Source organism: Culex pipiens, chromosome 1, assembly GCF_016801865.2.
Source record: "Culex pipiens pallens isolate TS chromosome 1, TS_CPP_V2, whole genome shotgun sequence".
NCBI classification, from domain to species: domain Eukaryota; kingdom Metazoa; phylum Arthropoda; class Insecta; order Diptera; family Culicidae; genus Culex; species Culex pipiens.
Window position 1 is genome coordinate 84,336,693 of NC_068937.1, and position 14,509 is coordinate 84,351,201.

The 14,509-nt window shown below is 39.6% G+C and overlaps 2 protein-coding genes across 4 annotated transcripts in view; both read left to right on the forward strand.

The window, feature by feature from the left end:
• The window catches only part of LOC120424938 (broad-complex core protein isoforms 1/2/3/4/5), a 137,097-nt gene that overhangs the window by 100,368 nt on the left and 22,220 nt on the right, over nucleotides 1-14,509 (forward strand). For 2 of the 3 annotated variants that reach the window (XM_052706160.1, XM_052706162.1), the window contains exons 4-8: nucleotides 1,950-2,138; nucleotides 3,236-3,680; nucleotides 3,760-4,132; nucleotides 4,191-4,342; nucleotides 4,587-4,637. In XM_052706160.1, the coding sequence (XP_052562120.1) occupies nucleotides 1,950-2,138; nucleotides 3,236-3,680; nucleotides 3,760-4,132; nucleotides 4,191-4,342; nucleotides 4,587-4,637 (1,210 nt within the window). Of the gene's footprint in view, nucleotides 1-1,949; nucleotides 2,139-3,235; nucleotides 3,681-3,759; nucleotides 4,133-4,190; nucleotides 4,343-4,586; nucleotides 4,638-6,945; nucleotides 7,734-14,509 lie in introns of those variants that run through there. The other variant, XM_052706161.1, reaches the window with a different exon arrangement.
• Nucleotides 9,063-11,267, forward strand: LOC120424940 (broad-complex core protein-like). Its single transcript, XM_039589246.1, has one exon. It carries the CDS (start codon nucleotides 9,993-9,995, stop codon nucleotides 10,449-10,451), a length of 459 nt encoding a protein of 152 aa, XP_039445180.1. The 5' UTR covers nucleotides 9,063-9,992; the 3' UTR covers nucleotides 10,452-11,267.

Below are 14,509 nucleotides of genomic sequence, written 5' to 3' on the forward strand. Positions count from 1 at the left end.
TTTGCTGTGTAGGCTTTTTGGTCCAGACACTGTCGAAACGGAATTTTAAAGTTTCATATGACCTTTTCAATTGTAGGGCTAAATTTTTGAAGCTATAAACTATTTTTCATTGCAAACGGATAGTTATGCAACCATACTGAGCTTGGTAAAAAAAATCTTCAAAAAACCTCATGAAGTAGTTTTCAACAAATTTTCAAATGATTTAAAAGTTAGTTGACAGTAAAAAACCACATCTAATTACACAGAAAAAAATTGTGTAAATTTGGAAGCTTTAATTTTGGAAGGTTGAATATTACTCCTTTTATGATGTAATTTTACCTCAATTAAGACTGAAAAAGTGACATTACACCAGAAAAGTGGTAAAAATACACATTTTCAGAGGTAAAATTACACATTTTTTCTGACATAAAAGATGTACCCCTTCCCAGATGTAATATTACCATGATTTTTTTTCTGTGTACTTCTTGCCTCTAATGTTGGCATATCAGTACTTTGACCAAACTTTGACAGCACATAAAATGCATTTAATCTGAAATAAAGTGGTAAATAGCTCAACAGGAAGTGGCAAGCAAGTTTCCATTAAAAAGTTTAAAAAATAATCGCCAATTTTTCAGAGCATATTAACGTGTACCAAAAATATACGCAGTCGATGTTTTTGTTTTTCCAAAAAACGTTTAATTCTTTTATAAATTTGGATTATTTTATTTCCTCCTCGACTAGGTCCTACTATAAAATAAACCTAAACTTTCATTTTGGGATCGAACCCAGGCCGACTGGGTGAAAGGCAATCACGCTTACCCCTACACCACGGTTCCTGGTAATTTGATTTTTTTTTTCATTTTGGGCGAAACCTTTTTTTAAATCGCTCCAGTCAATCCCAAATGCATTTTCGATCACCACTATTGTGCACCCAGCAGTAAGAGTGAACGGGGCAATCATTTAGATGCAGTTGCAGTACCAGTTTATTTAGGCAAAGGCTATTGCGCGACCCGAAAATCTTGAAAGCGTTCATTTTCGTCGTCGCCGTCGTTGTCGTTGATTTTGCCAAAAAGCCACGTTTTGCCTTTTGATATTTGAAGGCAGTATAACGACCACCCCAAAAAAGAAAAAAAAAAGTAAAACAACAGCTATGTGGAAGCTTCCCTTTGCTGCGCCGTGTCTTGGTGTTATTTAAAGGCATCTGTTTTTTTTTTGCTCGTTGCATCTATACTTTTGCTATACACCCATACACACACACACACACACGACGTAACGCTGCAACGACTCAGCCCAAGACCCAAAGTTGACTTGAAAGTAGGACATGCTGTAAACTGCAATCAAACCAATAAGCAAAAAAAAACAATAATTTGAGAAAGTGTCCTTCAAAGTGCTTAAAATAAGATTCCACGTTACTCAACCAAGCTGCAGTGCCGCAGCAATGAATGCATTTCAGACTTCATCATCATCATCATCATCGTCGTCGTCGTCGTCGTCATCACGTGGAGGGTGGTGTGGTGATGCATGGAGTGCGAGAGATTTCGCCGAAATATTTACTCTGCCCCGGTTGCATCTGAATCTCCTATGTGTGATGGTGCACCCCCGATGCACTTTTTTGTCGTTGTTTCCTTTGGCCACACTTACGCGACTCGGGGAAAGAAAAGGAAAGTTTGCCTAAAATTGTTTGGGCGACGACGCGGACTTTACGTAAAATCTCATTAACACCCCCTTTGTTTGCACTCAAAAGGAGTTAACGGTAAACGAGATGACGCGAGAGGAGGGGCATATTTGTTATAGACACAACATTTATCATACTCAAGGATAGCACGGAGGACTCACAAACAGTTCGTCAATTGTCATGCAAACTTTCTTTTCGACAGTACTCAGACAGCAAGAAAGCAAAATAAAACCATAAATGAAAGAAATTTGAAATAATTTTTCTTATTCATCTTCTCTCTCCCTCTTTTTCACAGAGCACACCCTGCAAGCATCCAGTGATCGTACTCCAGGATGTGGCATTCACAGATCTCCACGCACTGGTCGAGTTCATCTACCACGGCGAAGTGAACGTGCACCAGCGATCTCTCAGCTCCTTCTTGAAAACGGCTGAGGTGCTGAGAGTGTCCGGACTGACGCAACAACAAGCCGACGAAACACACAATGTTAGTATCGATTGTTCGGTTTAAATCGTCGACTCTCCTTCGAATCATGTGTTCTACTAAACTAAAGTTTGCACACAGTTCTGCTATTTTATGTGACTTCTTGAAAAGGTTCTCTTTGGCAGGACTTTAACCTAATTCCAACATATTTGCCAATTTGTTCACTATTTTAACAATTGAGTTTGCGAAACTTTTGATTGATTTATTACTCGACTGCAATAGAAAACTTGTTTAAGAAGACGTCATTGAATATCAAAGTACATGAAGATCCCAACGGAAAGACAAAATGTTCCTTTATACAAGCTATTTCCCAATTAATAATGGGTACATGGGTCATTCTCCGACAAATCCATAAACCACATGGGCATTTTTTTGGAAATCCTACCTACCTGGACAATTTAAGGTTTGAAGAAAACAATGATTTTTGCGATAATAAAAATTGAAAATAAAAAAAATCAATGGATTTTTTAATCAACCCAAACACGCTTAAGGGTGCACAGCAACGAAGGAAGTTGTTGTCTTCTTATACCAAAATTGTCAAACTTACGAACCCAATCCTGCAACTACGGGATTGTAAAATTAATGAAATTTTGCTGTAAATTACTTGGTGGACAGTACTTTAGGGGATGAATAAAAAAATATTTCGAAAGTACCCGTAGTTATGAAGATACTAAAATGTCTGTAACACAAATCTGGGTGCAAAAGCTCTGGTTGATGTGCACCGTTAAATGAGTCTAAACGCAAGGGAATGCATTTTCAATTGATTTCAGCTGATAGCACTTAAATTAAAAAAAAAATATTTGCCGGAATTTTTTATTTCGAATTCAATGACAGGATCTTGAAGAAGACACTCTGCTGCTTTGATAGAAGTATGAAAGTTGGTACTTTAGTCGAATTATATGTACTTTCTCATAAAAAAAAGTTTCCGTACAGGGAGGTACGGACAAATATTTGACTCACTGTAGTTTGGGAAACAGTGCCGTACAATATTATTAAGGCAAACAATTTAATTTCAAATTGTCCCATGTCAATCTTATCTAGAACTCACCAGTACTAAGCTCAGCAAAACAAACCATTTACGTTCGGATTACTATTTACAGCTAGCACAAGTACAAACATCTACTGGCTCTGGCAACCGGACGCCGGTTGGTCACCACCATCCCAGCTACGCGGATAAGCTGGTAGAGGACGCACTGTTTGCGCAAGGTGTCCAAGTTCCGGCCTCCCACCTGAACAGCCTGCACCACAGTCCGGCAGCCCACGGTGGTTCCACGGTAAATCAGCTGCTGAGAAGGGCTGCGGCCGCTGCCGCCCTCCGGCGCGAACGCAACAATTCCAACCAGTCCGATGAGCTTTCGCTGAAGCGTCATCGAATGTCGACAGACAACAACATTCTCGGCAATAACAACAACCTAGACGTGGTGAGTCACATGCCGCAAATAACTGCGACCGACTTCTCAACGAGCATGAAAACAAACAGCAGCGCTCCTCAATCCCCTCACATTAAGGAGCAACATCGGCATGATAGCAATAAAACACCCAACGGTAAGTCACTTTGAGCCATCAAACTTGCTTAGGATGTCATGTTCTCATGCAACAACAAAAAATCATTGCATACTTACAGGCAACAACAACAACAGCATCAATATCAACAACAACACAAACAATTTAAACAACAACAACAATAACAACAACAACAATCTGAACGCCCACAGTAAGGACATTTCCAATGTGGGTGGTGACCAATCCTGCGGAAACATGACCGGCAGCATAGCGACGAACGGGGGCAGTGGCGGCGGCGGTGGAGGGGGCAGTATGGGCTCCAACACTGACAAGGAAAGCCTCACACCCTCCCCGTCCGTGCGCTCCAACGACGACGTCAAGTCGGAACCGATGGAACTGGTGTGCAGTAACGTTGAACATGACAACAGCTCCGACTCGATCGTTGATGAGCAGCACGACATGCAGCACCCAGTGGACATGAAGGGACCCATCAAGTAAACTCACCTAATCTCAAGTGAAAATTTGTAATTTATAAATTATTCTCCGTTGCAGTTCCCCGCGTGAGGACGACATGGATAGCAGCATACATTCCCACACGGCGCCTCCGTTCCTTATCTCGCCCGGAGATAGCAAGTTGTTTGCGCCGCCCGGGTCATTCAACTTCTCCATGGCTGCCTTGGCGGCTGATCCTGCTGCACTTGCAGGTTAGAAAATGGCACAAATGACCAATCGTTAGATTTGAAAATGCCCCTTTTACCATGGACATAGATAACAGACATTCTGGCTTGTGTTCAAATATGCAATCTTCATCCGAGCTTCTCTTAATTGTTTACACTACCTATTTGAATCAAGAAACAAATTTTGAGGATATTCTTGTGCGTCTGTTATCTCTGCTGAAAATCTCTTTTTCTCATTTCATACTAATCGCTCTGTTGTTGCGTCCTTTAGGTTTCAACTCACAAGCGCTACAAGCTGCAGAACTTGCTGGTTCACCGCAAGGTAAGTCCGTACTTGTGATTTATTGATTTCACTATTTGATTGTGGATTCTATCTCTCACATATTTATTTACCTGTTGATTTATTTACCAAAACAAAACATAATGAGCCCAAAAAAATATATATTTTCCATTTTCCAATTTCAAATCCAAACATAAAACTAATACCGATAACAGTTAATCAAACAGACATGCGTCAATGTTAGTTTAAAAAATAAAAATCAGCTAAGAAAATATGGATTTACATTACCATTAAAACCTCGCTTCAGCTCACTTCCATTTTCTGATTTCAATTTTCTTCGTCTCTTTTTTAATAAATAAAAAACTATACAAAAAAAACAAAGAAACCAGTTCAGTTACCATTTTTCCATATTTTCTTCAATGATTAAAACTAATACGACTACCAAGTGAAGGCAAGGTGAAGTGTTTATAAACAAAACTAAATGATAAAATGACGATTTGTTACCTAATTTGTGTACATATTACAATTTTCAACTATTTTAACGCCGGTAAACAATAGTTTAAGATGGTTGACGGTTAAAAGACGTCCTTGTAACTATCAATGTGAAATAGGCGAAATTAAATATTTTAATAGTGTTAAATATCGGTGAAAGGTTTTTTGTTTACCCCTTCTCTCAACAGTCCTTAACGATAGAATGGTCTCAACATTACTAGTTTTATTTTTCGAAATTTATTTTCCTCACAAAAAAAACACTTTTCATTTTCAATCTTAAAAATCGTGAGGTAACAAAATTTCGCGTCCGAAACTATTCAAAATTCTCACTAACATCCCAACTAACTGTTCTATTCATTTTCTAACTACTAACGGCTTCTCTATGATTTCTCAATCCGTGATTCAAAACTCTCCCCTTAAAAAAAAGAAGACAAACCAATATCAATCAAAATCAGCCCATATCGTTCAAATTTCTGTTTCGTAATATTTTAATTTATTCGCTCATTGTTTTCATTTGTGTGCTACATTCGTTTCTCTTTATTTACGATCAGTGTTTTTGAGTATTGTATAATTGTTCTTTGGAATTCCTGATATTTCGTGTTATGGTCGTGTTCATTATTAAACGTCGTGTTTGTGTGTTTTACTCATGAATATTAATATGTACTACAAAAACTATATGTGTTTTAATTTTGTTTTCATTTATTAATTGCTGCATTTAATTAATAATGTTCAAGTCTAGCAATTGCCCAATTGGTAAATATGAACGAATGAGATGTCATTGTGTTTTATGTTTTTTTTTTCTTTCTTATATCGTGGTAACCTTACACACAAATGCAAACGCGCACGCAGCTTTTTGCAAAAAAAAAGAATTCAATGTGAACCCTAATTACAAAATTCGTAACAAAAAACTGGTTGATACTAATTCGAGTGTGGAAAGCAAAATTATTCATACTTTATTGAGAAACAAAAAACTGAACAAAACCTACAAAATCGATTTTGTTAGTGATAGAATGTTTGATTATTTTTCCAAATTATGCATTACAATAATCTCAAATAATCTCACTTAACAAATCTGGAATCTCGTGGAAAATTAAAACTAATAATTGAACGGCGACGCCATTGCACAAGCAACAAAGACTCCCAAAATCTTGTACATACATACCTAAACATAATTGGCGATAAGAATAAGTAACGTGGAATCTGTATATATAATTAAAAAGGCAAAATCATGCGGAAATTGGAAATGGAGATTCAATCGTGTAGGCTTAACGAGAGTGTGCCTCCATACATTGCTCTAATTTTTTTGATTGATTACGAAAAAAGCTTGCAAAACAAAATATATCAATGGATGGAGGCACAAGCATATCTAAATTGTAGTTAAGTAAAAAAGAAATGTTTGATTAGGGACAAAACGAGCAACCGCTTTATACTTATAATTTCAGGTTTATTTAATTTACTAATGGTTGAAGGGATTGGAATCGTTTTACAGATTTTAGATTTTTTTATAATAGTTTTTGTAGAATTTTTAACGCAATGCAGGCTGTAAAAAATATATTAAATTTTGATATTCAGAATCAAATGTAAAGTTCACAATTGGTGAAGGATGTGATTTTATTTGTTAGAAACAAATTGAAAGTAACTCACAATCTAGATACTTTGAAGTAATTTTGGGCTAATATGCGTCGTCTTTTATGACTTCTTCTGTCGTCAGGTCGACTGACGACGAACCCAAAATACAACGAAAAACCGACCAACTTCTACAATGCACCTCCTTCGTCGTGCTCCTCACTTCTACCACCAACATCAATGGCCAACACCAACCCGATGCTTCATTCCGCGATATCGCTGAACCAACCAGGCGAGGACTTTCGGTGCGATCCGTGCAATAAGAACCTGTCGTCGCTGACGCGTCTTAAACGCCACATTCAGAATGTCCACATGCGGCCAACAAAAGAGCCCATTTGTAACATTTGCAAGCGGGTGTACAGCTCGTTGAATAGCTTAAGAAACCACAAAAGTATCTACCACAGGAACATGAAGCCACCGAAAGAGGAACCTATTGGCATGTCACCTAATTCTGCTGGCCCAAATGTGGTGTCCCAACAGCAGCAACAACAACAACAACAACAACAACAGCAATCGACTATCGCCAGCATGACTAGTGCCGTGGATCAGAAACATCAGTATTTTTCCCTAAACCATCACACCACAACTTAAAACAATCCAGTTCTTCCAACACGCCTTGCATCACACAGATATAGCATAGTAACGCTTAAATGTTATTGTTTTTTTTTATATATATACACAAATATTATTTTTATTGCGATTGCTCATATTATAAAACAAAAAATCAAATTAAAACCAGAATCCATCATTTGTCGTCATTTGACCAAATGCCGTGAACAAACAATTCTTAGTAGCTACATGTATTTGTTGGTTTTTTTTTAGAAATTACGCTTACAACTAAAGTACATTAATATCAATCAAGCATGATCCGAATCGTTCGTTTGAAAACAAATATGTAGTAGTTTTAATAGAATACAATGCATTATATAGTATACGTTTAGAAAAAAAAACAGCAAACGCGTTATATTAGGCAAATTCTAAATTACTCTTATGACCAAACCACAAAATTTCCTAGACAAATTAAGCGATTGTGTCACGTTCCCCAGAAAACCATTCCCCCGAATACCATTCCCCAGAAATCCATTCCCCAGAATGAACCGTTCCCCAGAAAACCATTCCCCAGAATGTACTATTCCCCAGTAAACTAATCCCCAGAATGTACCGTTCCCCAGAAATATTTATCGTGGTTATTATTATTTCCAAAATTTCCAAAATTTCCAAAATTTCCAAGATTTCCAAAATTTTCAAAATTTTTAAAATTTCCAAAATTTCCAAAATTTCCAAAATTTCCAAAATTTCCAAAATTTCCAAAATTTCCAAAATTTCTAAAATTTCCAAAATTTCCAAAATTTCCAAAATTTCCAAAATTTTCCAAATTTTCAAAATTTCCAAAATTTCTAAAATTTCCAAAATTTCCAAAATTTCCAAAATTTTTAAAATTTCCAATATTTCCAAAATTTCCAAAATTTTTAAAATTTCCAAAATTTCCAGTTTAGTTTTTTTAGTTTTTTTTTAAATTTCAAAATTTTAATAATTTCTTTTCATTTTTGATTTTAATTCTTAAATTTAAATTTTTTAGATTTTTTTTAAATTTTGCATTTTTTTTGGGACAATTTACGATCGTAATATTTAGATCGAGAAATCTCGATCGTGATGCGAGAAATGAAGATTGAAATATTACGCCCGGGTGCAATAATCATCACGTTAACTTGTGTCAGCAGTTATTACAAGGCTAGAAAGTTTTCCCTTCTTTAAAGAAGGGAAAACTCTACTGACTGACATAAGTGGAATTCTACCTTTAAAAGGGAGGAGGAGAGTTTTCCCTTCTTTAATTTTAATTTCTTCTTTAATCTTCTTGAATTTTAATTTTAAAATGGCATTTTTCTTCTTTGCAAAATAAAAATACCATCAACGGAAAAACAAAAAATAAAAAGAAACTGCAATTTATTCGGCATTTGTATAACTAAATGTGTTATACAAATGACTGAAAAAGAAGGGAAAATATCTTAGAATAATAGAACGAGTCATAGGCCGAATTTACATTTTCTGTTATTTTCTCAAGAATTTTTGTCAAAAAAGAAAGGAAATTTCTTTGCATGGATAAAGTCCAATTTTTATATTTTCTAAGAATTTCCTAAAAAATCTTATCTTTGAAATTACTTTGCATCAATTCCTAATATTTTTCGAGAAAAAAACTTTTCTGGGGAATGGTTTTCTGGGGAATGGTACATTCTGGGGAATTGTTTTCTGGGAAATGGTACATTCTGGGGAATGGTTTTCTGGGGAACGGTTTTCTGGGGAATGGTTTTCGGGGGAATGGTTTTCTGGGGAACGTGACACAATCAAATTAAGCACAATTGGAAAACAAAAATTGAGACATTAGTGACTTCTAAACCAAATCAGGCTTAACAAACGAAATCAAACTTTGAACATTAAAAATGTTACTTTTTTCAAAACAACAACCAATCGCGCACAAACAATAGCTGTACAGTTTTTGGCCGCTTGTGATCTATCCCTTTTAGCTTTGCTCCGGGCAACTGAAACAGTTAAACTACTCTTACAAAAAAAAATAGCGGGAAGAGATAAGCGAACGTCAAAAATACTCAAAGCTGTAAGAATTTCTACTATCGTTTCTCGTTGGTTGGTTCGTCAAATGATCAAGCCTACTTTGTCGTGTTTTCAAATGATCAGTACACTAAGCGGATAGTTTACCTCTCACTCTCTCACTCCCACCAAATCGGTAACTGTTTTTATCAATGGAATCGAGACGTGTGTTTATAATATCTCTTACCCCGCTTACACTTAATTCATCAATATATCGTAGGTGTTATGTCATTCATGTTGTTTTTTTTGCTGGCAGGAATAATTTGAAAAATGGAAAATATAATATAACATTTATCATTTTTTTCTACACAAAGAAGTTTTGATTTTCGTTTCGATTTGACCAAAAAAAAACAAAAAATGCTTATCAAAATTAAAAAGTAACTAAAATATGCCTGAAATTAGAAGAAACAAAACAAAAAAAAATACAAAAAACCACACAGAAATAGTAAGTCACTATTGTCTCTCTTTTCTTTTCCCGGTGATGCTGCTTATCAATCCGTTGTGAATCGCTCGAACACGCGATACCAATTGCACTCTTCTCATTCAAAAACAATGCGGTACGCGGATGGTTGGGACTCACACTCACGCGTGAACGCACATACACACCTCCCCCCCTCACCAAACCCCAACTTCTCTGTGATGATGACGCTCGATCGATCGTGGGGGTGGTGAAAAATGGCAGGTATGGCAGGCACGGGACGACCTTCATCACCATCGGACGTGAGCCATCATGCCGGTGTCATCGGTGGCGGTGGCGGAGTGAACCGGTTGAGTCTACCGCTACCGCTAACGGCCTGTCATCGGTGTGATGTTTGCGGTAAATTGTTAAGTACAAAACTCACCCTCAAACGACACAAGGAACAGCAGCACCTGCAGCCGCTGAACAATGCCGTCTGCAATCTTTGCCACAAGGTTTTCCGCACACTCAATAGTCTCAATAATCACAAAAGCATTTACCATCGCAGACAGAAGCTACTCCACCACGGTGGCCATCATGGTCATGGCCAGCACCCATTTGCATCCGTTAGCAGCGTTAGCCCGTTGCACCACCCATCGCAGCATGCGCTACTTAGCGAGGCTTCCGGTGCTGGCTGTGATCTGAAGCATAATATTGCAAAGTTGGAGTTTCTCTAAACTCACGCCTACTACCACTCATTGATTGGGCGCCGATTGCAAATGTTTAACAAGGACGGCACATAAATGGAAAATCCCCTTTCAGTGTACACTGCTGTACTAAAAGCAAACAAATTTGGACCCTTTTTTTGGCTAAATTAAAAAATATATAGGCGATACTTGCACCTAATCACACACAAGCAGATATTTTGTTTCTTCCAATGTGCACTAAACATTTTGATGGAAAACTTTAAGCTTGAAAAATTTAAGTCTAATGCAAAACGAAGACAGTGTGCTATTTTTGTTTAAAGATTGCTGTATAAAAAATGCGATAATTTTACAGATGTTGTTTTAGCATTACTACTCTGCCCCTAGACGACTGATCGATGTTGGCGACACAAAGTTTTTTTTATCAGCAGAGCGATTTCCCTAAAGTTTGATGTTTTGAATTAATGCAATTGCTTTTCAACATTATGATCATTTTGTTTAAAACTGGTGCTACAACATTGTTTGGGTTAGATGAAAAACCCAACGGTGTTTACGTCACGATTTTTAGAGAAACGCTAAATTGTTATTCGTAGCGTACCCATTACACTGAGCTACAAAAATTGACACAAATGACTGCGCAGGTTCAACTCACAGGGGCAGTCACCCCGGCACCGACACTTTGCGTCGGTGCCGGGGTGACTGCCCCTGTGTGGTAACTGGTTTCAGCTGCACAAGCGTTGTTCTCGTGTTGACCCGTTCGCGCTGTGAAGGCAAGCAGAAAAATGAATAAGAAAAAAAAACAAGAAGACCCGCTTCAAAATTCAAATGCTCGTGTCATGTCCGTTCGTCCGTGATAGAACTGCTTTTCTCTCCTTGTTGAAACTCTCAGTGCCGAACATAGCCGAACACGTTTTCGTGTTTACACACTCGCGATTGACATTTTCCTTTTCTCTCTCATTCCCGCTTGCACGATTATCCAACCCTCACAGCGTTTAACCATAAAAGCCGGCACAAAACCAATTTCTGCAAGCGCAGTTTTATGGGACGTCATGCGTGGTCGGCTTCTAATAGCCATCTCGCGTTCTCTCATTGCAGTTTTCGGAGAGATTGAAAGACTCAATGGTGAGAGCGCATAGTCGAGGAAAAGGGGAGGAGTGATAGAGAGAGAATGATATCGCTGGGAATTACGAGACACAAGAAGAGATCTCACAAGCTATAGTGACAGCCGCTATACTCTCGGATATTTTTGTTGCAGAGATAATCAATTGACAGCTTTTCTTCTTTTTTTCTTTATTTTGTCTGCCTTTGTGGATCTATCGGACCGCGCGCTGGACCAGGGTTGCCAGGTTGCCAGATAAATCTGGGAATGCCAGATTTTTCAAGTGTCTGCCAGAATAAAGATTCGCCCTTCTCTGTGCCAGATATTGACAGATTTTGCCAGATTTTTTACTTTAAGCCATTTTTGTACAACTTTTTGATTAAAATGAATGAATTTTCTTGCAAATAAAATAAAATTGATTGTGTTTTCCTTAGAGATAATGTAACTTATAATTTTTGTGGCTCGACATGATCGATTTTTCAGAACAAAGTTTTTTCGGTCCCTTTTGGGTCCCTGAACAACCCCCCAAAATTTGGGAGCGATTGGTTCAGCCCACACTTTGCGCAAAGCGATTCAATTTTGTATGGGATTTAGTATGGGAAAACCAACTTTTTTGTATTTAATCAAGGTGACCACTCAAATTTCATTTTCAAATTCCCGACTTTTTTTTTCAGACTTTTCCAGAATGCTCAAATAATAGGCATTTCTTATCTAAAGAATGATTTCACACAAAAAACTTTCTATAAGAACAGTCAATATTAACCACCGAAAAAAAATCTCAGTGGATTTAAAAAAAAATCCAAACATAGGCAAAAAAAACATAGGCATTTTTTGTAAATACAGAAACTTAACAACAAATAAAAAATCTTTGAAAAAATAATCGAAAGTTCAACAATACTTATAACTTCCATGTTATTTTTTAAATTGGCAAACGTATAGTTTTTGATACTTCGTTTCAACTAGAAATGACACAAAGTTAAATATAACTGAACTTAAAATAGCGTTCCAATTTTTTTTAAACTTCATCATTATTTTAAAACAAAGAATGCTTAAACATGACTACTGTTATTATTCATTCAAAGTGTTATGTCTTTCGCAAATAACGTACGCGAATTACGACTAACATTAGAAACTTTATTTAAGTCTAAAAACTAATTTTTAAGATGAGCGATTACAAAACGTGTCTTGCTGTTTCCGTTGCTCGCTTTAGACAAAGCTCGCACCTCGCAAGGTGTACCAACCGCACAACGTTGAAAGTGTTGGTGCGGCGTCTCGCTATGGCCAGTGTTGCCATAGCATCTCCCTCTTTAAGACATCACGTAGTGATCGAACCTCGGCGGCAGCCGAACCTCGCGTCCACTCCTGGTGATCGTCGTCGTCGGCACGGGAACGCAACTCGGCGGAATACTTCCCGTCGAAGCCCGCCGGATCGGCCGTTGGATCACAGCTGGTTCCGGTCCATCGTTGTGCTCGGTGATTCCTGGTTGGTTCGCGCCTTCCGGTTCCACCACAGCTGCTTGCGTGACGTCCTCGGTTATTGGTTGAGCGAAACCAAACTCGCCCAGGAGAATGTCCAGCGGAAGGTTAACAGCGCGACCGCGCGCCGGCGAATCCGCTGACTCGTGCCGTGGACGAAGCTGGTTGATATGCGACCGGATCAGCCCCGAACGTTGGCCGTCCAACCACACGTTGTAGTTCACCGAGCCGAGCCTTTCGATGACCTTTCCTACCTCCCAGTACCAGTCGTTCCGCTTGTGCACCTTCGCATACACCAAGTCGCCAGGTGCAAATTCTCGTCTCTGGTCGTTCTCAGCAGTCGTCTTCATCTCAGCAACCGGTGTTGGTGGTGGTCGCAGTAGGTCGAGTGTGGTGCGCATTTGACGTCCAAACAGCAGTTCACTTGGTGACTTCTGCTCGGTTGTTCCGCTCGGCGTCGACCTGTACGTTGCCAAAAACACGTCGAGTGTCTCCTGCAGTGGCTCTCCCTTGTTGATTTTCTTCATTCCTCGCTTGACGGTGTCCACAAAGCGTTCCGCTTGCCCGTTCGATTGCGGATGGTAGGGCGCGGTGAGGATGTGGGTGATTCCGTTCGCTTTGCAGTAGGACTCAAACTCGTCGCAAGTGAACTGAGCAGCGTTGTCCGACACGAGTACCATCGGCAGGCCAAGGCGTGCGAACGTGCTTCGAAGAAACTGGATCGTGGCCCTAGCGGTCGTGGTCGTCGTCGGGTAGATCTCAGGCCATCGCGAGAAAGCGTCCACGATGATGAGAAAGTAGAGACCATCGATCGGCCCCGCGTAATCAATGTGAATGCGTTGCCATGGTCCCGCTGGTGTTGGCCAAGCTTCTGGTGGAGAGTGTGGGGGAGATTTGGCAGCTGCAGCACAGTCCGCGCACTGCTTCACCGTGTCCTCCACCTGCTTGTCGATGTGCGGCCAGTAGACGAAACTCCGAGCCAGACTCTTCATCCGGACCATGCCCGGGTGACCGTGGTGCAGGCGTTGCAGGATCCGCTTTCGGTAGGTCTCCGGCACCACCACTCGCTGGCCGAAAAGAATGCAGCCCTGAGTCAGCGCCAGGCTCTCCTTCCGGTGGTAGAACGCCTTCACGTCCAGGTTGTCGATTTCGCTTGCGCTGGCCGGCCACTCACCTTCCAAGTACTGGACCACTTTCTTGAGCACCTTGTCCCGGGTGGTAGCAGCGGCGATCATCTTGGAAGTGACAGGTGTGTTGCCAACGGAGTCTTCCAAGACCGCCGACATGTCGTCCTCGAGGTACAGAGCGGCGATAACGTACTCCTCCTCCGGCTTGGCCGCCGAATCGATGAGTCTGGAGAGTACATCCGCGTACCCGAAGTTCGCCGTGGAGACGTAGTCGATGCCAAAGTTGTAGCACAGCAGAACGAGTCCCAGTCGTTGCAGTCGGTTGGACGTGTGCGTCGGAATCCCCTTGTGTGACCCGAAGATGCGGAGCAGAGGCTGGTGGTCTGTCT

Excerpts from the sequence above, each read along its gene's own strand:
- LOC120424940 (XM_039589246.1), top strand. The coding sequence starts at position 9,993 with ATGGCAGGTATGGCAGGCACGGGACGACCTTCATCACCATCGGACGTG.